Source organism: Talpa europaea (genome assembly GCF_964194135.1).
Source record: "Talpa europaea genome assembly, chromosome: 15".
NCBI classification, from domain to species: Eukaryota; Metazoa; Chordata; class Mammalia; order Eulipotyphla; family Talpidae; genus Talpa; species Talpa europaea.
In genome coordinates, this window is record NC_140083.1 from 69,802,204 (window position 1) to 69,826,248 (window position 24,045).

The 24,045-nt window shown below is 48.0% G+C and overlaps 1 protein-coding gene across 17 annotated transcripts; it reads left to right on the forward strand.

Annotated features, from left to right (window-relative positions):
- The first annotated feature begins 12,205 nt into the window (after positions 1-12,205).
- On the forward strand, positions 12,206-23,785 carry ZNF384 (zinc finger protein 384). Of its 17 annotated transcripts, none has more exons than XM_084255927.1 (10): positions 12,206-12,546; positions 13,496-13,733; positions 13,965-14,012; positions 14,213-14,546; positions 15,382-15,474; positions 19,266-19,490; positions 20,190-20,372; positions 21,824-21,902; positions 22,659-22,817; positions 23,357-23,785. In XM_084255927.1, the coding sequence occupies exons 1-10, from the start codon at positions 12,481-12,483 to the stop codon at positions 23,729-23,731; spliced, it is 1,800 nt and encodes a 599-aa protein (XP_084112053.1). In that variant the 5' UTR covers positions 12,206-12,480; the 3' UTR covers positions 23,732-23,785. The 17 variants fall into 17 exon arrangements, with proteins under 17 accessions (XP_084112053.1, XP_084112066.1, XP_084112067.1 ...); XM_084255940.1 differs by having other exon boundaries at positions 19,266-19,464; positions 20,347-20,372; XM_084255941.1 differs by lacking the exon at positions 20,190-20,372.
- Positions 23,786-24,045: the final 260 nt, after the last annotated feature.

Here is a 24,045-nt window from a genome sequence, read left to right on the forward strand (position 1 = left end):
AACCGCTGTGCCACTGGGGAGGCCCGGGAGACAAAGTTTTAAATGCGTCCTACCTGATCCGCCGATCTGGAATCCCAAATGGCATCCTGAGAGCTGGCTGCAAGCCAGGAGCCGTGAAGCCAGGAGGCGAGCGACAAGCGAGCCACCCCAAGGCCCACGTGTTTGGTTTTTATATCCAACCTGGCTGCCCAACTCCACCCTCAGGTCCCAGCCACCCTCCCTTTGGTGGTGACGGGATTTGTCTTTCCCAATGTCTTGATGGCTTTAGTCTGGAGTGGGGGTGGGGTCTACAAAGCCTGTATGGGATTAGCTCAGGACATCCTTTCCCCCTAACAATATCACCTTTTGGTTCTTGGAGGTCTCACATCAGAGGCACCACAGGACTCAGCATCTCATCGAACATCGTGCTTTCTTCGCCTCCTGTACTATGTATCACATGACTCAGCCAGCTACTCGAGCATTTTTCTTGAATGCTTACCATTGTGGCTCAGACCAAACCAGGGAATGGGGAAGCCCCCAGGAGGAGGGATCTCCCAGGCAGAGCGCAGGGTGTGGAAGTGATTCAAAATGGGAAGAGCATGCCAGCTGGAAAACCCCAGGCTAAAATTAACAGCCCTCCTCCCCCTACACCCCACATTTATCTCTTTAAAGCTTTTCTCTAAGGAGTTCAAAGCGTTTAAAACGTGCTTCTTATAGCAAGGGCTGGAGCAGGACTGACAAGAGAATATATTGAGGCCCAGGGAAGGCCAATTAATGTAAAAGAACAAGAGGCAAACCAGCACTTACAATGATTACTACTATCTTGCTCCCATTTTTCTATCTCAGAGCCCAAAGTCAAGGTTTCTCAAATCAGTACTTTCTAACCTGTGTAGTAACTAAGTCTGGTCTCATCTGAATTTTTAAGATCGTAATTCTGCCAAACATTGCTACTCACTCAACACTGATCCAGTGCAATGCCCCAAAATGTGATCAAGGGAAAAGCGTGGACACTTTTGAAAAGATACAAACCATAATTACAGGTCAAAGATGTATATATGTTTTTTAAACATGTAATTTAAATACTTTTAGGAGTTCTTTGCTTCTTGCTTGCTGCAACTTGGGGGAAAATACAACTAAACCTTCAGGATGATATTTTCATGATCTGTAGTGTCTATTATAGTTATTTTGCTCACAAAGCAAGGCGCTATTAATGTTAGTAGGTGGGACTTCACTTCTACTTCAGCCAAAATAGAGGAATTCTGTCAGATCCAGGGTGTAGTCTGCTGGTTGCACTCATTTACTCCTGTTATAGGGCAGGGAGAGGGGCAGCCCAAACCCCGCAAACCTGCCTATTTTATGTAGGGTTCTGCCATCTGCCGCATCAACACAAAACATAGGAGACTTTAATGGGAAGGAACTTTAATAAAACTAGGAAACAATACAGGTAAGGCAAAGAGTCTAGTTTCTAAATGAAGCATCCAGAGTTACCCGTTTCCTCGTGAGTAAAACTCCATCCAAAGGAAATTGGCCCAGAGCAAGGCCCCAAAGCCTGCCACAAGTCTAAAGCACCTTCCAGTGGGGACCCACAAAAAAGGGTCAAAAACAACTAGACAAGCCCAGAAGGAAAAGAGAAAAATCAAAATCAAAATAAAAGCTGCCATGGTCACCTCTCCACGGGTCTCACCCACATCTGTGTCACCCAGTTCACGACCAAAAGACAAGCACAGTTTCTTCACGTGTCTCTAGGCTCCATGTACCTCCTCCAGGTCTCCTTCTGGCTCCATCCTGCTCCTTCCTCCCTCAGTCTCCTCTGCAGCTTCTTCTTCTCTTCCTGCTCAGCTCCACCCTCCCTTGGGTGGGGCAGGAAACCTCCCCCTTTCCTAAGGACCATTCTGTTACACTCCAACGATAAGACATTTATTCAGCATCTACTAAGTGCTCAGCAAAGTCCTGGGAATGATAATATATAGGAGACTGTTTCTTCACTGAGGGATTGACGATCTTGCAGAGGAATCCCACATACAAAATAGTTAAAAAAGAAAAGAGGGGTAAAAGGCAATGAAAGGTACAGACCACTGCGGGAATTCAGAGAAAGGGGCCCTCATGCATTGGAGTAATCAGGGAAGGCTTCCTGAAAGAGTTCATATTGCTTGTTTATGTAACAAACCTTTACTGACCACTTACTAAGTGCCTAGCTAAAGTACTTACCCTCATGGATGGGTATTCTATTCCAATATCATATTCTAGTGGGAAGAGATAGACAGCTTATTATCAGGTAGTGTTGAGTGCTATATCTAAAAGCAAAGCAGGGTCCCTCCGGTGGCACAGAGGTTAAGTCTCAGCACTATGACACTGTAGCGGCAAAAAGGTACAGTGCAGGATTTCTATGATTCATGCAGACGGGGTAAAGGATCTCTCCTGGTGCCCTCGGTGGCTTTTGCAGTCTTTTATTGGGATTTACTAGGTACACGGCAGGCAGGGGTATTGGGGGGGGGGGGCTGGCAGACCTCCCAGCCCCCCAGCGAGCCTTCACTCTTTCTGGGATCTCCAGTGTTTTCTCATGCTCTGCTTTTTCTTGTAGTTCTGCTCTTCCACTGGCATCCCCATGACGCCACCCTTATAAGCCCAGTCTCTCAGCCCAGGTGTACCCACCTATGCATGCCCACACCCTACTCCAGGTGTCCATCAGGCATACATTGAGGACCACAGAGTTCCATTATCAATCCTAATGGCGGTGTTATAGGACAGGGAGAGGGGCAGCCCAAACCCCGCAAACCTGCCTATTCTAAATGGGTTCTGCCATCCGCCGCATCAACACAAAACATATAAGACTTTAATGGGAAGGAACTTTAATAAAACTAGGAAACAATACAGGTAAGGCCAAGAGTCTAGTTTCTAAATGAAGCACCCAAAGTTACCCATCCCCTCGTGGGTAAAAGTCCATCCATATGGGAATGGCCCAGAGCAAGGTCCCAAAGCCTGCCACAAGTCTAAAGCATCTGCCAGTGGGGACCCACAGAAAAGGGTCAGAAACAATGAGACAAACCCAGAAGGAAAAGAGCAAAATTAACATCAAGATAAAAGCTGCCATTGTCACCTCCCCATGGGTCTCACCCACATCTGTGTCACCCAGTCCACAACCAAAAGACAAGCGCAGTTTCTTCACATGTCTCTAGGCTCCATGCGCCTCCTCCAGGTCTCCTGGCTCCATCCTGTTTCTTCCTTCCTCAGTCTCTTCTGCAGCTTTTCCTCTTCCTGCTCAGCTCCACCCTCCCTTGGGTGGGGCAGGGAACCTCCCCCTTTTCTGGGGACCACCCTGTTACAGCGGGAGGGCAGAAAAGCCTGATACTTTTTACCTTACCCTACACACACTCTCACAGCTGAAGTTTTTTTTTTTTTTTTTTAAAGATTTATTTCTATATAAGAACTGGGGTACAGGCCAGAGGCATAGGAGGGTGAGAAGATTCACCAGAGACAGAGCAGGGAGCAGAACAGAGAGATGGACCAAAACACACTGCTGAGGGGAGCAGTGGGTGCGACAGGAGAGGTCTGCCTGTAGAGATTGGGGACAGCTTCACAGCGATGCGCTCAACCCACTGCACCACCAGGGAGGCCCTAAAGTTTGAGTTAGCTACCCTGCCCGGGGAGCTAACCCACGTATGGCACAGCAGACCTCTCCTGTCCCACCCTCTTCTCCCCTCAGCAGTGTATTTCAGTAGGTCCACCAGTTCTACTCCCCACTCTGTCTCTGGCGAATGTTCTCATTTCTGCCCCCCCCCCCTTTTCTGGCCTATACCTCTGCTCTTCTAGGCAAAAATAAATAAAATCTTAAAAAAAAACCAACAACAACTGGGGCCTCCCTGGTGGCACAGGGGTTAAGAGGCAGCACTATGAAGCTACTCGCAGCTACTGCAGCACAAGTTCAATCCCCAGCCAGTTCCTCCTGTACCCACATGGCTCAGCAGATCTGTCTTGTCTGCTGTTCCCCTCAGCAGTATATCTCAGTCAGTCTGGCTGTTCTGCTCCCTACTCTGTCTCTGGTGAATCCTCTCACCCACCCCCCACACCTCTGGCCTGTACCCCAGTTCTTGTATGCATAAATTAATAAATCTTAAAAAAAATAAATAAAGCAAAGCAGGGTGAGGAGATAGAGATGAGAGCAAGAAGAACATAAAGAACATCAAGGGGCCTCCCTGGTGGCACAAGGGGTTAAGAGGCAACCTATGAAGCTGTCCACAGCCTCTGCAGCAGTAGTTCGATCCCCAGCCAGGGGGCTACCCAAATGGCACAGCAGACCTCTCCTGTCTTGCTCACTGCTCCCTTCAGCAGTGTATTTCAGTAGATCAGCCTGTACTGCTCCCCATTCTGTCTCTGGTGAATCCGTTCACACACACCCCCACCTCTGGCCTGTACCCCAGTTCTTGTATGCATAAATAAATCTTTAAAAATAAATGACACCGGGCCTCCCCGGTGGCGCAGCGGTTGAGCGCTGGGTTGCGAAGCTGCCTGCGGCCTCTGCGGCGCCGGTTCGATCCCCGGCTGCTCCCCGGCCACTGGAGGAGGATCCCACATGGTGCGCAGACCTCTCCTGCCACCCGCTGCTCCCCTCAGCAGTGTACTTCAGTCCCTCTGCCTGCTCTGCTCCCCACTCTGGCTCTGGTGAATTCTCTCACCCTCCCGCGCTTCTGACTGTACCCAGTGCATGTATAAACAAAACAAACAAATATAATAAATAAATAAAAAAACATGCCTCTATTAAAAAAAAAAAAACTATAAAAAAAAAAACAAAAAAAAAAAAAATAAATGACACCAAGTGAAGAGAATACGGGGTGTTGAGAATAAGATGGTCAGGGAAGAGATGGGTACAATTCTGATGGCTGAAAAGATTATTCATTACTCTTTGGGATTAAGTACCGACCTCAGGAAAGTACCTACACACAGTAACCTTTAATGCATATTCAAATAGAGACATTCCTGAGAGTATAAGGAAAAATAATAGTAACTGCCTGTATCGGTCAATGGCACCCAGAGGAAGGGGTCCGGGACCCGTATTTTAGGAATCCATATGTCCCCTCGTACCTTGATGCATAATTCATGAACCCGTCGCGCCTCCACCCCCCACATCCCCAGAAGTCCCTTCCGGAAGCCCGGGACCGAAGTTCGGAGGGTTCAGCTTCTGCCCTTAGCTTAACCCAGCTTCACTTCCGCCGTGACGTCACGTCCATGGAGGGCGTCTACTGTAGTAGTCTACTGCAGAAGCCACTTCCGCCCCTGCTTGTCGTAACTTCCGCCCTGAGTATCCTCGGGCGCTAAAGACGCCGGATGTGCTATAGCCGCTCCCGGAAGTGACTCGACCTTTGCATTTCCCCCCCCTTCCCCATTACCGCCCCCCCTACGTTGCTATTTCCCTCCCTCCCCCCTTTTCGTTTCCGGCGCTCCCGCCTTCTCTCCGCGGCCGCCCGACTCCGAGCCAGTGGGGGGAGGGAGGGAGGGAGGGGGCGTGGAGGAATTGGGGTTCTAGAGAGCACGAGCTGCAGCACCACTTCCGGGTGAGTGTTAGGGGAGGGAGGAGGGAGGAGGGAGGGGGCCACCCACCGCCTGGCGCCCCCGCCCTGCGGGTGTCTCGCGCGCATTCCGTGCGTGTGAGTGTGTGGGTCTGTCTCGCGCCTAAAGTGCGTGCCCGCGCGCTCCGCCTCGCGCTCTCCCCCCTCCCCTCGCCCCCTCCTGATCCTCCCACCCCGCGCGGCTCCCTCCTTTCCCAGCAAACGCCGCCCCTCCCGCGCTCTGGCTCTGGCGCCGCCGCAGCCGTCGCCGCCGGGTGAGTCTCGCGCCGCTGCAGCCGGCGCGCGCCAAGCTCTCTGCTCCTCCCCCTCCCCTTTTCCTTGGGGGGGCGGGGAAGGGGGGGTCCACGGTGTGACTGTATGTGTGTCCGTCCCGGAACCGGAAGTGGTTGTGGAGGAGCGGGCGATGGGGAGGAATGGGGGGGCTTAGGGGGCGGGTGTCTGTCTGGTGGGTGGCAGAGTTCAGCTCCCAGGAGGGGAAGGAGGGGCGTCCCAAAGAAGGGTCTTTGAGGAAGGGGTGGGGGACGACCTCAGGAGAAGGCTTCCAGGGGCTGTCGCCGGGGAGCGAAGGTTTCGTGGGGACCACTGGGGTCTCCAATAGATAGAACACTGTGCAGGCTGAGGGAGGTACTTCTTGGCGCAAGGCCTTGGGTAGGCAGGAGCGAAGTCCTCGCAGAAGTGGGGGGGAGGCCAGAGGAAGTGGCTGGGCCTGAACTGGCACTGTGCCTGACACAAGGCTTGTGCATACCCCCCAGTCCTCAGTTTTGCCTTCTGAGCCCATCCTCAGGGGGCAGGGACACTTCTCTTCCTCCAACTCTTCTGTCCTTTGACCCGTGGTTACCCGTGGCCCTGGGGAACGAAGAAGTAGTGTCTGAGCCCAGGAGTGAAACCCCGACACTGGTGATAGAGTTCACCTTAATTGCTAGGAACTGGATTTATTGCCCTTGTGTCCACATAGGGGGTGGCACAGCCCTCCTGTTGTTAATAATCCGTGCGTCTTTGGATCGTTGCTTGGGGGTCTGCCTGCCTTCCAGACTAACTGCTGACAGTCAGAGAGTTCCTGAAGTTCTTCACAATTCTCTGGTGGCTGCACCTTCCCTGGCCCCTGTAACTCAGACACTTTGTTTACAGAAAGTTCAGGAGCCCTGGAAAGGAGAAGGAATAAGACGACAGGAGGAAGAGAGAGAGAGGGTAAGACAATTTTGGGTTAATGGCTTTTCTGGTTTGGGGGGAGAGTGGGTCATAATCAAATGGGCTTTTTTGGGACAGTGGGACAGAATTCTCCAAGTAAGAGCTATTATAATGCTGGTGTTTGTTGTGAAAGGAAAATCAGCCTTTTCCTGTTATCTCTTGAGGGTGTCCAGGAAGTTTGTGTGTAAGAAGTTGGTGCTGTGTCCCATCACCTTCCATTCCCAGCAGCCTTCACCAGGACTGAAATGGCCAATCATTAAGTAATGTTGCATCTATTTAAAGGAGAAATTTATTCTGCTTTTGGGACAAATGGGCCCTAGCTGCCAGTAAAGTCCTTGTGGCATAGTTTATGGAATTGCTTTCCTGAATTTGGAACAAGCAGAGTTGAGGTGAGAGCGGGGTGTATATCCTTAATGTTGCAGTGGGGTGTTTGCACTGGATCTGTTGAGTGATTAGAATCTGTGGCACAGTGTTATTTGACTTTGACATGGCAGGGTGAAGTTTTCAGGAAAAACTTGGTTCATGGGCAGTTTAAAGTAAAGTGGATAAAACTATATGAAGTGGACTCCAAAAGTATGTCTGCAAAATTCAAATTATCAGACTTGATGGGGATAGAGTTTTAAGCAGTCTGAAATGACAATATATGTCCCCAGGAGTGTGAGTTCAGAGTTTATAATCCTAGAGATCTTTTCTGATTCACGGAAGATATTCCCCACAGGTTTCTGAGCCACGTGATGTTTGAATATTGGATGCATAACCTCCCCTCTTTTTCTCCCCTCTTGATTGCCCGACTCCTTCATTCCTATGGAATGGACAGGACAAGGGGAACTACTCTTTTTTTCCTGCAGGGTACAGTGGTCCAGCAGTGCCCAGAGTAGACATTGCTGGCCCAGGTTGCCAGCTATGTAGTGGTAGTGGACCCTGTTGGTCTTTTTAAGGGTGGACTGATGGTCTTTCCCAGTGGAACTGAATTAAACCCTTTCTGAATTTTGCACTGGGCAGAGTTAACAAATAATAGGAAGACTCCACATCCTATTGCAATGGCCCTTCTTGAATGTTCTTAGGACCTGAGGAAAAGATTTTGTCTCCTTACAGAGAAAAAAATGTTCTCTGTGTATCTTCACTTCAAATCTTTAACTGATACTGCAACATTTGTAGTTGAGCATTTAGGAACAGTTGTTCTCAATGGAATGTCTGAGATCCATGGGTCCAATTTCTCTTTCTGGGTGAAGCTTCGATTGTTCTTTGCACCTCTGTTTCTTACTAGTGCTTCTAGTTGATTACTAAGTCGGGGGCTATAGATCTGATACTTTGGGGTGGTTCCTTTGTAATGATGTGGTCTTTATGTAGTTCCCACTAACTGCCACTAATAGTTTTCATCACATGGAACTCTTTCTCTGTTTTCATCTGAGGAGCACCCGAACTTTCTCTTCCTCATTTCTGTGCTGCTGCATTCCATCACCGTGTTTTCTGAGTCTGTTTGAAGGGGTTTATTCTTCTCCATCTTCTACCCAGTTAGGAACTTAGTAGAATAATAAATTATTCAGTCATCTACTAGCATAGGATATTAGATTCCAGAAGTCTTGATTCCTCCATCTGTGCTCTCGCCACTAAACTTGGTTGGTGCAAGTACTTCATGATTTTCTAAAGGCTGGTTGAGAGTGCTCTTTTCTTGAGAAAAGAAAATCATGCTTTATTTGAGAAACAACTAAAAAATTATAGTTTGTACTGAGAAAGTCTTCGCCATGTTTGCCAAAACCATGTGTTGGAAGTTGTGACATCTCTCTCCCTGTGCACTGTGGAAGGATGGACAGGTGGACACAGTTCTGACACAAGAGTTCAAGTCCTACTATATGTCTCAGGGGTGTTACTTAATACTATCTTTCCCCTTCATGTCCTCAGTGCTTCTGAGATTCTTTTGAGATTGGAAAAGGAATATGTAGTTTCTTGAGCCTCCTGAAAGAAATGTGTCGTCCAGCTTAATTATAGTAAATCTCCCTTTTTAATAGAATAATTGAGGCAGGGTGCTTTGGTAAAGTTAAAATTAGAGCCCAGATTTTCAATCTGCCAAGATTCTTCTTTCCACCTATTAGTGTCTTTCTTTCTTTCCTGCTTTTTGGGACAAAATAGATCCTTCCTCTTCTACTCCAGTCTAGGATAGACAGGGCCTTCCCCCTCCCAACCCCCCTTCCCCCTGCCGCCACACACACCTGTATGTTAGCATAATTATCAAAACCTGTGCTCTCTAGCTGTGAGGTTCCTTTCTGGTATCATTGAGCGTCTTTGTGTTTTAAGAACATTATGTTCCCAGCTTGGATATTGGGGAGCTTGGTGAGCGTTCTGCTCTCCATGAAAGTTAGAGAAGTGGCAAAGTGGGAAAATGGATAGTAGAGAGGTGCTGAGTGATCTGGCACCCAGGGCACCCTGTTTCACAACCGGGGTGGGCAGGCATCAGTTACATTATACTCTGGCAATAGCATTTATTCTGGACTCTCCATTTGCTTTCATTTTCATGATACAGAGATTTTGGTCAGTTTTATCAGAATAGTGGAGTAGCATTTCTTGGGTGTTCCTTTGCAGGCAAATATTGCTTCTAGTTTGGGTGAGCATTGCTCTCCATGTACCCACCCTTCCCCCCACCACCACCACCTTTGGTGCTGACATAAGTATGGTGAAGCCCACAAGGCAAGTGTGGTGACCTGTTTTTGGAACGACTGGTTCTGATCTTCAGCTCTGTTCTCATAAGAACCCAAACAATGATAGACTGGGTGCCCAGGATATGTGTGGGGGGTGCCTTTATTCAGTCTACCTTCTCTGGATAGTCACGATGTTTTTCTCAGACTCCATCATTCTGACATCAGTTATCTTGGTGGCCAAGGATGTAAATAAAGAATATCATATAACTGCCTTCTGCTGTTACCAGAAACTTCATTTACTGAGAGCTGACTGAAAAATGTGTTGTTCAGCCCGGGAATATTCTAAATTGTAATTCATGAATTAAGCCAGAGCATCCAGAGAGTGTGTCTATCAGTTGTGACACAGAGGTGTGACTTTGGTCTCTTCATCACAACCCTTTTTCTGACTTGCTCTTTGACCCCAACCGTTACATCCCTGTTTGTTACTTACTGTTTGACTGTGTGCCTCCTATTTCCTTATATTAAAAATAGGGATCTCAGTATCTATTTCATTGAATTTGTTGTGGAGATTAAATAACATGATAGTTTTAGTAAAGTGCTTAGAATAGTACCTAGAAAACAGCACTTAGTAGATATTAGGGATGGTGGTGGTGATGCCGCCCACCATGTCATTTTGTGTGTCCCCTGCAGGAGGACCTACAGGGACTAGTTCCCTCAAAGCTGCTTCACTTGAGCCCCTGGTAGGAAATTATGAATGAATGTAATCTTTTTTGAGGGGAGGAGCCTTGTTTATAGAAATCCTATCTGAGGACATTCTTTCTTTCAGGCTTTCAGTTCCTCCTAAATTTTAACATTGGTAATGTGTATATTTCTGTGATTTTTTTTAAGGGGGAAATTATATGTATCAGACCTTCCTTTCTCTCATCCTCCAGCCTAGTTCTCTACTTCCTTTCCACTAAGAGGTCAGACAGATGAGTTGTGGGTTAAGGTTTGAGTCCCTAGCACTGTTTTCAAAATCTGTGTATGTGCAGTCTGCTGTCATTCAGTTCATTACATGTGGAATTTCTTACCGGGTGATAAGTCTTGTGTTAGAGACTGTGGGGAGGTACAGGATGTGATCCCTGTCTCCCAGAAAGCTTGGTAAGATTAGATCCCCTTATATTGTGATCTGTTTCTTGATTTCTGTCTGTTTCCTGAGGAGGAGCTGAGATCTCTTTATGAAGCTTGTGCTGGAAGGAAAGAAAAAGATTAGCATCTGAGTGGGAGACTTTTATACTGTGTCCTATAACTTGGGGGGCAGTTGCTGTGCTTGATCCTCAAGTCATTTGATGCTGAGCCACGTTTGTGTGAAGTTGTAGTCACAGATTTGGTGCATTCCTCACCTCTCTTTTGCTGCTTTTTTTTTTTTAAGATTTATTTTTATTTATTTATGCATGCAAGAACTGGGGTGTGGTAAAGTGAGAGGTGTGGAGAGTGAGAGGATTCACAGAGACAGAGTGGGGAGCAGAACAGGCGGATCTACTGATATACACTGCTGAGGGGAGCAGTGGGCGAGATAGGAGAGGTCTGCTGCACCATGTGGGTAGCTCCCTGGCTGGGGATGGAACTCATGCTGCAGTGGCCAGTGATAGCTTGAAAGTGCTGAGACTTTAACCCCTGTGCCACCAGGGAGGCCCTCCTTTGTTACTTTTTAGAAAAAAGTAGGCTGATGTTCAGTTTTGCTTCTCTTTATGTATTTTATGATAATTGAGAATGCTGTTTAATAGAGCAAAAAATGTGAAAAGTTTTCTGGAGAAGGTTAAGGACCGGGGTGATGTTGAGAGATATGCTAGTTTCTATAGTCACTGCTTGGAACCCAGTTTCTGTGCTGTAGTCCACCCTCCAACTCTTTGTATGTGATATCTGCCTCCAGCAGATCCTTGGTGGTACCTGGAGCTGAAAGTCAAGTCTTTATTCCCACCTAAAACTCGCTTGGTCTTGGCTCACAGTAGCAGCATGTTTATACTGTTTACTACTGCTTTTCCTCTTTTTTCTATTTTATCAGTTTTATATTCTTCCTTCCTCCCACTTCCTCTTCTGCTGGACCAGTCTCTTTTGGTCTGGGATGTGGGGAAGCTACTCTTCACCAGCGTGCTGCCAAGTAAACTTTGCTAGAAGTGATCACAGTGTAAAGCTGAGGGTAGGATGCCTGCGTGCTGTACCCGTCTGTGACTTGCTGTGCGAGTCTAAGGAATTACTTTTCTCCTTGTTCCTCACTGCTAAAATTTTAAGCTTCTTCATCATCTACTTACAGAGAAGAACTTGAATGCTCTGAAGCAGGAGTCCAAACTGTGTAGGTGCTTTGGTCCACTGTTGCCCCTACTCTGAATCCCTTCATGGGCGGAAGTCTAGACTGCTAGCGCTTGAGCCCTTTTTTGAACATATAGGTTCACACTGCTCAGCCCAGCATGTGTGGTCCCAGTGCAGCACCACACATGTCCTTAGACCTTGGTGGGATTGGTGGGTGTGGTCCCCACGTAGCACCTGGCACTCAAGAAGTACATTGATTCTGATTCTTGCCAGTTTCATTCTTTAACTCCCTTAGGCATTTTGTGTTCTAGTCTACAACATTTTCAAGCTGTGTTGAATTGTAGGTGTGTCGATTGGAACTCAGTGAAGCTTTTTATTTTAAGGAAGATGGGTTTGAGGGATATTTTGAGAAAAGAGGAACAGTGATTGGTACCCTGTTTCCAAGCCAGTCGGTGATTTGCTTTGGTGACCTCGGACATAATCTGTCTCCTCTCCTCATTTCAGTTTTTCTTTTTGTCAGCGAAGGAAAGTAATGCCAGTTCTGTTCTTTGGGGTGTAGGAAAGAGCCTGTGGGTAAATGGGATGTGTGTAAGTTCTTTCCACAAGCATCTGAACTTGGAGGGCCTCTGTTGGAGGGGACATGGCGCTGTCAGTGGTTCTGACCAAAGGGACTAGCTCTCGATTCCGAGATCTTGACTGCTGATTCCCAGGCACATGGTCAGGTAACAGAGAAGAAACCAGGAACTCCTCCACTCCCCTTCTGCTGACTTTCTTCAGATTTATTCTTGAGTGTGATATGGTCTCTCTCTCTCTCTTCAGGTAGAATGGAAGAATCTCACTTCAATTCTAACCCGTACTTCTGGCCTTCTATTCCCACAGTCTCAGGACAGGTAAGTGCTAGTTGATTTTTTTTTTTTTTTTTTTTGGTTCGCCATTGTGTCCTTCATTCTTCAGTTCTGAGCAATCTGATAACCATGAGTCTCTGTTACTGTGGAGACTGAAGCAAGACAAACTGGGTGCTGGCTCAGTTGGTACCCCATTACTGAGGATTAAGTTCTAGCTTCTATCTGAAAGCACAAAGATACATGCACACCCTTGTCTTACTGTGCTGAACGCTTTATTGCACACCACAGATAACTTGTTTTCTATGAAACTTCCATCAGCAAAAATTACAACTTCCTGAAGGATCAGGTGATGGTTATCATTTTTTAGCAGCAAAGTGTATATATATATATATATATTTTTTTTTTTAAAGATTTATTTATTTATACAAGCACTGGGTACAGTCAGAAGAGCGGTAGGGTGAGAGAATTCACCAGAGCCAGAGTGGGGAGCAGAGCAGGCAGAAGGACCAAAGTACACTGCTGAGGGGAGCAGCAGGCGGCAGAGGAGCTCTGTGCGCCATGTGCGGGACCCTCCTCCGGTGGCTGGGGAGCAGCCAGGGATCGAACCAGCGCCGCAGAGGCTGCAGGCAGCTTCACAACCCAGCGCTCAACCGCTGCGCCACCGGGGAGGCCCAGCAAAGTATATTTTAATTAAGGTATATATACTTTGCTTTTTCAGGCATTATGCCATTGCACACTTAGTAGACTACACTATAGTGTGAATGTAACTTATATATAACCAGGAGACAGAGAGTTGGTGTGACTTCACGCGGTTGTGATACTCACTTTATGGTGGTGGTCTGGAACTGAACCCACAATGTCTCTGAGGTGTGCCTGTGTTAACTGATCGTTCCTTGGTCTCCAAGAGGAGGACAGACTAGACAGAGTATTTAGGGAACAAACAAGTCAGACTTTTCCTGAAGAGGCCACCTCTTCCCCTGTCCTTTTCTTTCAGATTGAGAACACGATGTTCATCAACAAGATGAAGGATCAGCTGTTGCCAGAGAAGGGCTGTGGGCTGGCTCCACCCCACTACCCTACCTTGCTGACAGTGCCTGCCTCAGTGTCCCTGCCCTCGGGCATCAGTATGGATACGGAGTCCAAGTCAGACCAGCTGACTCCACATAGCCAGGCGTCTGTTACCCAGAATATCACGGTGGTCCCTGTGCCGTCTACAGGACTGATGACTGCTGGTGAGCACCTCTGCTCTTCTCCAATCTGAGGTCTTGATCTCCCATGATCAGTACCCCAGGCTGGAGGGCACCAAGGACATGGGGAGCGGGATTTGTGTTTGATTACTCAAATTTTTATTAAGTGCCTACTGTATGCCTAGCAATGCACTAGGCATTGTGGGGGATACAAAGAAGTAGAAGATGCGGTCCCTGCCTTTGAGGAGGTGACATTCTTTCCTTCTCTGAATCAAGGAGTCTCCTGTTCTCAGAGGTGGAGAAGAGAAGGGAGTCAATCAAGGGGTAAATCTCACTGTTACCGGGGGTGGGGTGGGGACAGGGGTTAGGAGACCATTATTTGCTACAGGGTTTGGGATTTCCTGTATATTGTGGGCTGGGGGTGGTGGTAAGGGGTTCATTCGACAGTGATCTGGGGGAAGTGACATAGGATTAGCATCAGGACTGGACAACATGACACCATCTCCTTTTTCTCCCAATCCTAGGTCCGGGTTTGGTAATCACGTCCCCCTCAGGCTCCCTTGTGACCACAGCTTCATCAGCTCAGACCTTCCCCATTTCGGCTCCCATGATTGTCTCAGCTCTTCCCCCTGGCTCACAAGCCCTGCAGGTGGTCCCCGACCTCTCCAAGAAGGTAGCATCAACCCTAACGGAGGAAGGAGGTGGAGGAGGTGGTGGAGGTGGCAGTGTGGCGCCTAAGCCCCCCAGGGGGCGAAAGAAGAAGCGGATGCTGGAGTCAGGGCTGCCTGAGATGAATGACCCGTATGTCCTCTCCCCTGAGGAGGATGATGACCATCAGAAAGATGGCAAGACCTACCGGTAAGAAGCAGAGCCAGGGACAGGTAGGGGTGAGGATCACCCTACTCCCGTTGTGTCCTGCCCCAGTCAGGCTCTACACTCAGGCAGCCTTCCACATCAGAGCCACCTGCCTGCCAGGTGTTCTGTTGTGGGGAAGGAAGGGGGAGCTGTAGTGCTGCTTTGGTGCCTCCTCCCCCAGGATGCAGACCCCTCTCACCTCTCCTCTTGGGGTCATCAGCATTGACTTGCTTTTGAGTGACATAATGGTGTTCATGCTTGTAATGAGGCTTTAGACTGGGTTTGAGACTATGTCTCCAGTTCCTCTTTGCTCTCTACATTTTTCATTTCTATTTTTTCCAAGAAACCTTTCTGGTAAGCCCCAAACCTTAACCTGCTTGCCATCTGTGAGTTCTTGAGCCATGTTTGAGCCCTGAGCCTGCCGGACCCTGCATGGTTGGGATGATGGGAGGGGTCTGTGTAAAAAGGTGGGAGGAATAGGACACCTCTCCTTCCCCTCATTGCAGTACTTATAAAATGACTGTTTGTTCACTTTCTAATTCATGGAGGTCATTTTGATTCTTTACTTCCTCTAAATTGTCCATTGCCAGCAAGCATTATATGCATATTTGCATGTGGTACTATACAAAGAGCATTACTTAAGTAAACTCCCTCCTTTGAAACTTGGATACCTTTTAATCCCCTTGAGAACTGTTCAGGGCCCCAGTGGGTTTGGGGAGTTTGGTCCCAGTGTGCAGAGTGGCCTAACCACCTTCACAGCTCTGACGCAGGTGTGCATGGCTGGGAGACTGGGTCTGTCCTTAGTGTACCGAGATGGGCAATGTTGTTCCCATTTTAGGAGCGAAGGGAACTGCGGCACAGGAAATGGACAGAGCCTTGGGCTCATGGATTCAGTTCCCGGCTCCACCACGAACTTGCTGTGTGACCCTGGGCAAGTCCTTTTCCCCTCTCTGGGCCTCAGTTTCCTCATCTGTAAAATGGGGAGAATTCTGTTTATGCTTCCCACCTGTTGGGAGTATATCTCAGATTAAGACCTGAAATGTTGGGAACTTCAGAAGAGATAAGAAGTAGTCCTCATTTAGCATTTTTTTTTTATTTGTGTGGTATACTTCCACTGTGGAGAGCGTAGCCTCAACTACAGAGCTTTTGAAATCCCTCTTTGTAAGTGAAAACGAGGGGAGTATTGCTATGCAGACAGTATTGAGCACTGCAGAATTTTAGCTCATAATCTGAAAGTTCATTGCAGCTTTATTATTACAGGTGTACCCCACTTTATACAATAAAAGTGTTCCTGGAAAATGTTTACATCATATCATATTATAAAGGTACCTGACAAGTTTGATTCATTTAAAGGCTTTCTTTTACATGTCATTTCATACAATGAAAATCCCTTTTAAATTTATTTTGTAGAATTATGAATGGTTAAGTGTTTGCTTGAAGTGAGGTTGATGTGACTTGGAGCTCCACCTGTAGAAAATGTAGGAGCTGTGGGCAGGCTTTTTGACACCTGGTGGCTCCCTTCACATGGATCAGGAGCCTCTGATTTTGATTAAGTTTCACTCATTAGAGCTACATCTGAACTTCCCAGACTGTATATGGGGAAAAGGTAATTTGCCATTGGAAGGAAGCCCCAATGACAGGACTTGCCATGCCCTTGCTGTTTTCATGTTTTGGGGATTCTTGACAGGCTCCATGCCTGGGTGACTAAAGAGAACTCTGAAAATTGAGGGAGACTGATTATATTCCAGGTGAATGGAATTTCAGAACTCTGAAGTTCTAGAGGGATCGTTTTCATTACAGAGAATCCCTGTTTTGATCCCTGTGTGGGTCAGCCACGTCTGTTCCTGTGGTCAGTGGCCTTGGGTATCAGTGGAAATGGGTGCTGTTATTCTTGGCAAGTCACCTTATTTCTAGCTCATGACTTTCAGCTGTGAAACAGAACTGTAGGCAAGAATATATATAAATCAAGAGTATAGAAAATGGTTTATGAACACCTTAGGAAAAAATGGGGTGATAATTCAAAGTGGTTCTCATTAATAATCAGGGTCCATTGTGTTGCATGCCGCCAAAGGGCACCTTTCTCGTGTTGGCTGTGAATGGCGTCCCCTGGGTTTTGCACCGAGTGATGAACTGGAGTGCTTGCTTTTCTATCCCCTGCTCACTGTCCATGGCCATGCCATCACTACTATTAAGTTAGATTTCTTTCTGACCACCCAGCACTTTGCATTGAAGGACTTGCACTCTTGCGCTTGACTTCCTAGGATGTCAGAGCTAGAAATGCTTTAATGGGCGCCTGAGCCAGCTCCTTCTGTGCAGTGTTCGTCTCCTAAGCATTGCTGACACATGACTGTCCAGTCTTGGCTGGAGTACCTCTGCTGTGAGGTTTCTTAACTTCAGGTCAAAGCAGGGTTGTGTGTGACTTTCCCCTTTGGCAAATCACTTAACTTCCTGAGCCTTTGTGTTCCTTTCTGTGAAACAGGAATAATACTTACCAGGTTGTTGTGATGAGTAGAAACAATGTGTTTTTAAAGTGCCAGACTGTGCCTGACAGCAACTGTTATTGTCTTCATGATACTTGGTGCCTTTGGAGTTGACTCATTCTGTTGCAAGTGCATAATCAATAAACTGAAGTTTTGCAGATTCTTCTCTAGTAGAAAACTTTGATGAAGAGGGTTATAATTAAGTTCCTGTTATGGGTGCAGTTGTTTTTCAGTAGTCACACATACTAGAGATTTTGAGTTTAAATGGAAGTGTTGTTCTACCTGTATGAGAAATTCTAGCAACCAAGGGAAATTTTGTAACTCTAGTATATAGTTCACCTCCAAGTGACAATGTGTCGAGTTTCTAACCCTGGTCTCAGGGAAATATGTAGTAGCATGAGCTCATCCATCAGCTCTGATGCTAGTTGCGTTAGTGCAGTGTATCATTAGCGAACACTTGGCTTACCTCCGACCCGCCTAGCTGTTTGCTCGCCCTTAAGGGACCGATATTTATCTCTCCATTTTACAGACCAGAAAATTGAGGTCTAGATTGATGAGCCAGCCTATAACTGTACTCTGAGTAAAGCCCAGGTGTCCAGACTTCACGACTGTCCTTTGGACCATGCTAGCTATAAATGATAAACAGACGCTTCCTACCTCCTGTACAATGGTGGGGCATCTTGGACAACAGCCAGGGATGGGTAAACTGGTCATTAGATTTCTTTTGGGATTATCAGGTGACTAGAGAAATAGAAATTGGCTTTAATGATTGGAATTTTAGTAGAAGCATTGACATATAAAAGATCATTCTTCAATGAACAGCCCTAGTCCTCTGTTTTTCTGATGAGCTTAGAGTTGTTTTTAGTCTTGGTCTCAGTTATTCTTTTTTTTTAAAGATTTATTTATTTATTTATTTATACAAGCACTGGGTATAGTCAGAAGCGCGGGAGGGTGAGAGAATTCACCAGAATCAGAGCAGGATGCAGAACAGGCAGAAGGACAGAAGTACACTGCTGAGGGGAGCAGCGGGCGGCAGGAGAGGTCTAGCGCGCCATGTGGGACCCTCCTCTGGTGGCCGGGGAGCAGCCGGGGATTGAACCGGCACTGCAGAGGCTGCGGGCAGCATCGCAACCCAGAGCTCAACCGCTGCGCCACCGGGGAGGCCCGGTCTCAGTTATTCTTTAGATCCTCCTGGATCAGAGAAAAACAAATCATCACAATATCCAAAGCTCCTCTTTAGTGATAAATTGGGGAAGTCCCCAAAATAGAGTGAGTTGCCCCAGTTCCCTAGCTTCTAGGCCATATCCCTACCTACTAGCCCAAATTCTGTGCCGGTGAATTGCCCTGGAAAATGATAGGGTTCTAGATCACATGTTGATAGCTTTTACCCAGTAGCAGTTGCTTATCTTGTTCAGAGACCTCCTTATTTGATAGTTTGGGGCAATGTTGTAGCAGGAAGGATTATCAACTCAGATGATGAGTTTAAGTGTATTCAGAAGCTATTGCTGTCTACCCAAACTGCCACCACAGCTCCATGTACTAGGAAGGAGGAAAGGCTTAGCATGAAAGTTCAGCATTTTTGCAAATCCTAAATATTTGAGGAATATAACCCACTTGTCATGGTTAGTTACTATGTTGGCTCATTGTGGAAAGGGGGTGCTCACTTGATTGCCAACAGGCGGGAGGTGGGGGTGATTGGTGAAATGTTATAATGCAGAGGGCAGACAGACATAGTCTGGGAAAGCCCCTCCAGGTAATCCTACCCTCATCCCTCAAGGAATCACTGGCAGAAAGGACGTAGAAGGGAATCTTGGAGAAGACAATTATGTGAGGAGACAGAAGAGAAGTCCTTCTGGGGAATCTAGATAGTTTGTCCTCATGATCATCTTGGGACTTGAGGAAAACCTGATAGTTTGAAGCAGAAGTTAGCTGATATTCCTGGTTCCCTGAAATTCTTATCAGATCAAAGCCAGTGAGATTTTCCTGTCTGACCTGATTGAATTCTTGGTTTTGTGCACACTAAGGGAGTCCAGTCATTCAGCAAGCATTTATTGAATACTCCTAATAATCTGTGTTTGGCGCTTAGGCCATAAAGATGAGTAAAACAGAGCGTCTGCTCTCGGGGTGTCAGTGCTGTCGGGCTAGGAGAGTCAGCTAGGTTGGCTTCTGTGGAAGTGGAGGGAGGTATTTAGCAATGCCTCTTGATGGGAAGCCTTCTAACTGCTGCCCTCACTTGGCCCAGGTGCCGGATGTGCTCACTGACATTCTACTCAAAGTCGGAGATGCAGATCCACTCCAAGTCACACACCGAGACCAAGCCCCACAAGTGCCCACATTGTTCCAAGACCTTCGCCAACAGCTCCTACCTGGCCCAGCACATCCGTATCCACTCAGGGGCCAAGCCCTACAGTTGTAACTTCTGTGAGAAATCCTTCCGCCAGCTCTCTCACCTCCAGCAGCACACCCGGTAAGGCTGCTCTCAGTTTCACCCCACTTCCTGGCTGTGAACCCCTCACCCCAAGGCCACATGGTCTGTGCCTACTCTTCTCTCCATGTTTCTTTTTCCCCTTTCGACCTTGCCGTCTGGGAGCCTCGATTCTTTCCCATTACTGTCTATGAAAAATAAAACCATATCTCCTAGCAGTTTGGGGGAGCCTGGAAAATGGTGGTCTCCAATCCCAAAGTCTGGAGCGGTTTCTGTGGCTTCTCTCTGTGTCTGTGTTTGGAAATCTTCTGCAGAGCAGCCCCTGCTTTTACTCTCTGCTTCAGTTCAGAGCCAAGGTGTGCATTCAACTTCAGGTCCATGGGGACAGGCGGTATTGTCTTTGTTCAAATTTCTATTTGGAAGCAGGGTATCTGTGGTGAGTGTGTATGTAACCTTAGAACAAAGCAGAGGGTTGACAAGACTGGACACCTGAGGTTACCAGGAGCCATGGGTTGCAGCTCTTCATCATCTCACTGCCATTCTAGCCGCCGACTTAAGATCAGCAACAACCTAGATCTGGGTGTCCTCTTCATTAGCCTCTCCAGGCCGGAGTGTGTTTGGGAGGAGGGAGGAGGGGGTGCTCTCATCCGTCAAGCAACATCATTTCACCCAGCAGAGAGCTGAGCCCCTGGTGTCGAACTGCTTCCTCCTCCCCCCCTTCCCTCCTCTCCTCTCCGGCAGGATCCACTCCAAGATGCACACCGAGACCATCAAGCCCCACAAGTGCCCGCACTGCTCCAAGACCTTCGCCAACACCTCCTACCTGGCCCAGCACCTCCGTATCCACTCGGGGGCCAAGCCCTACAACTGTTCCTACTGCCAGAAGGCCTTCCGCCAGCTCTCCCACCTCCAGCAGCACACACGGTAAGGGAGAGTGGCGGGCTACTGCCCCCGCCCCGCTGGCATGCCCTCCCCACCCCCGCCCCGGACACACACAACAACCCGCATGCGGGGGGCGGGGGAGAGGCCTGACTGGAGGAGAGAGAACGACTGGCATCTGGGAGAAGGAACAAGCGACAACACTGGAAACACAAGTGGATCTCAGAGAGTCTGGCTGGGGCAAAAGCTGCACCGGGGAGACGCAGTGACTGTGACATTCCCTCATTTGTGGAGAAGAGAGACATCTGGGGCAGAGATGATTTTTTTCCTGCATTTCTTTCCCTGAAATCATCCATGCACACATCATGCAAGATTTTCTCCTTGATGCCAAAGCAGGGGCATTGGATTAGAGAAGATGATTGGAGAAGACCCCACCTCCAGCCCCGGAGGCACTGATTGTGAACGGCGGACATGCTCAGAGACTGGCTGGGCACCAGCCTGGGGACACCTAATTAGAGAGCAAGGCTTCACGGGATGCATGGAGTAGCAAACGAAACAAAGCACATGTGAAATAGAGAGAACTGGCACATTGGAAAGAAGGAGGCCTGCTGTTGGCCCGTGAACCTGGAGTGGCCAAGAGGAAATGAAGCTGCCAGCGGGGAGAGTTGGTGATCACCTTCAGTGACATCTCAGGTTGAGCTGGAATGTGCACTCTCACCAGCCAGAGTTCTCGTCACCCGGCTGCTTCAGGATGTGGCAGTCCCTGAGAGTTGGGCTTTGTTCACAGGAGGAGATGGGATGTGTCGCGCCATGTTTGCAAGGTTTTACACCAGAGGTCAAGTAAAGCACCCGGTCACAAAGATGGTCTGAAGTCCCTGAGGAGGAGTGGGTGTCCACATGTTCTCAAGTCCTTGACTCGTCTCAGCACAGGGGCCTATAGTGTTTGAAAAGAGGTCAAATTGGCACTAAATTAGGCATTTCCTGCCATTCGGGTCTGGACTGGGAAAAGCCCCAAGGAGGTTCCACGAGTGTTGGTAGCACTGCTGCTCTCCGTAATTTAGTGTAACTCTGCTTTGCTTTGATACCAGAACTTTTCTTTGGGAGTGGTTCTCAAAGCTGAGGGGCTAGTTTCTGACTGTAGGGTGGGGGCCAAGGAAGAAGTGTTTTGTGTTTTTTTCCTTACCTTTGTGTTTTCCTTATGTTTCTGAACATTTATTAGGGACAGTTACTGTAGGAGCTGACTTGTGTGGTAAACTGTGGACTGCCTGTCCCTTCGCTGCTGGACCACAGTCCCTCTTCCCCCAGCAGAGAGGAGCCCCGCGTGGCAGGCAGTGAGCAGAAGGCAGGCATCACGGCCTAAGCCGGGTCAGAGCTCAGGCTGGTGCCTCCTGGAGACCCATCTCATAGGAGGACAGGAATGACCTTGAGGTTTGCTGAGGAGTCAGTCCCTGAGTGGCCTGGCTGACATTCTCCCTTTCTTTTCTCATCCCATGCAGAATCCACACCGGAGATAGACCATACAAATGCGCACACCCAGGCTGCGAGAAAGCCTTCACACAGCTCTCCAATCTGCAGGTAAAGTTTACCCTCCGCCCGAGGCCTGGAATCTAAGACTTGGTGTCACAGTGCCAACTAACAAGTAGTACAATCATTCTCAAACTTTTTCAAGACCTCTTTACACTCTTAACAATTATTGGGGAGTCTGGTGGGCTTGTGTTGATGGGGGTCATATCTGGAAAAAAAACAAAAACCTATGTGGTAGTGGTAAAAATAAGTAAAGCCAGCAGAACCCTTGCATGCTAATATAAATCACATATTTTCAAATACCTTGGCCCCCATGTTGAGAAGAATGTTTTTACATTGCTGCACGTTTCATCAGTGTCTGGCTTTCAGAAAATGGCTGTATCGTCATGTCCTCTGCCTTCAGTCTACTGTGACAGTACACGTCTCGTAATCTCTGTACACACGAGAGACTGAGAATGAAAAGGCAAACTGTCTAATTATGATTCTGAAAATAGTTTTGACCTGTGGGCCCCGTGAAAAGGTCTTGGTGTTCCGTGGCGAATCCCCATGCCTCACTTTGAGAACCACGGGCCTAGTAGGACCAGGCATGGTCGTCATTCTCACTTTCAGGATCCTGGTATGTGCTGCATGAGGTTTGCTTCTTCCCTTAACCAGTAGCTCCTGAAGTTTCATTTGAAGCAATGGCTGCCACCTTTAGATGGAAAGAGATCTTGGGGGGCCTGACACCCAGTTCAGGGATTTCCACTAAGGTCAAAGAAGCAGGAGAGAAGAGTTCAGTGCGCTCCTGATTTCTCCCAATATTCTCAGTCCCACAGACGGCAGCACAACAAAGATAAACCCTTCAAGTGCCACAACTGTCATCGGGCGTACACAGACGCAGCCTCACTGGAAGTGCACTTGTCTACGCATACGGTGAAGCATGCCAAGGTGTACACCTGCACCATCTGTAGTCGGGCATACACGTCGGTGAGTGCAAGCCTACCCGTTCCTTCCCTGTGTCTAGGCCTGTAAGCTCTAACCCACTTGTCCCCCATCTTTCTGAATATAGATCTGTGTAGTGAATGTACCACCTTCCTAGCTCCAACTTACCAGAATCAGTAAAGAGAAGAGACATTAGATAGGAACTTGGGAGGTGCCTGATCCCTTAGACCAATAGGACTGCTAAACTGTGATGCTTCGTTTTGTTTAAACATAAGACAGAATGGAAGCAGCTTGAAATTTTGTGTGTGTGTGTGTGTGTGTGTGTGTGTGTCGGGGCGGGGAGGAGGGGTTCAGCTAGATGTTAGACTCCAGAAAAGGGTTATAAAATTCAATTCAAAGGTGTGTGAGAATGTGACAGTTTAAGGTGACTTGACTCTTATCAGTGCTCCACAGTATCTCTATATCAGTATTACTTTATTTAAAGCAAAAAAAAAAAAAAAAAAAAGCCCAGGATACTGGTTACAAGTAACTTACTTCTTTGCTTCTCTTTCTTCCCTCAACTCCCTTTTTACCTTCTCCATCAGGAAACATATCTTATGAAACATATGCGCAAACACAACCCTCCTGATCTCCAGCAACAAGTGCAGGCAGCGGCAGCAGCAGCAGCAGTGGCTCAGGCCCAAGCTCAAGCTCAAGCCCAGGCCCAGGCCCAGGCCCAGGCCCAAGCCCAGGCCTCTCAGGCATCACAGCAACAGCAGCAGCAGCAGCCGCCACAGCCACCACACTTCCAGTCCCCTGGGGCAGCACCCCAGGGTGGTGGTGGTGGGGACAGCAACCCCAACCCTCCACCCCAGTGTTCCTTTGACCTGACCCCCTACAAGACGGCGGAGCATCATAAGGACATCTGCCTCACTGTCACCACCAGCACCATCCAGGTGGAGCATCTGGCCAGCTCATAGAGACCTGTGCTGCAACCCACTGGGAAGAGAGGAAAGAAGTTCTGGTCCTTTCTCTCTCCAACTTCTCTTGGTGGGAAAAGTCCTCTTCTTCCTTGACAGGCCTTGGCTCCATCTCCTTGGGCCTCAGGCACAGCCTTCCTTCACAGGATATCATCCTTATTCTCAACTCCTCTTCACAAGGAATATCAGCCCTCCTGATTGGCAAAGGTTACTGAGCTGGTAGTGTAATCCAGCAGCTTCCCTCCCAAGCATAGCTTTTAAAAATTGGGGGTTGGTGCTCAAGGGAGGGAGTTGCTATGACCTCATAGAAATTT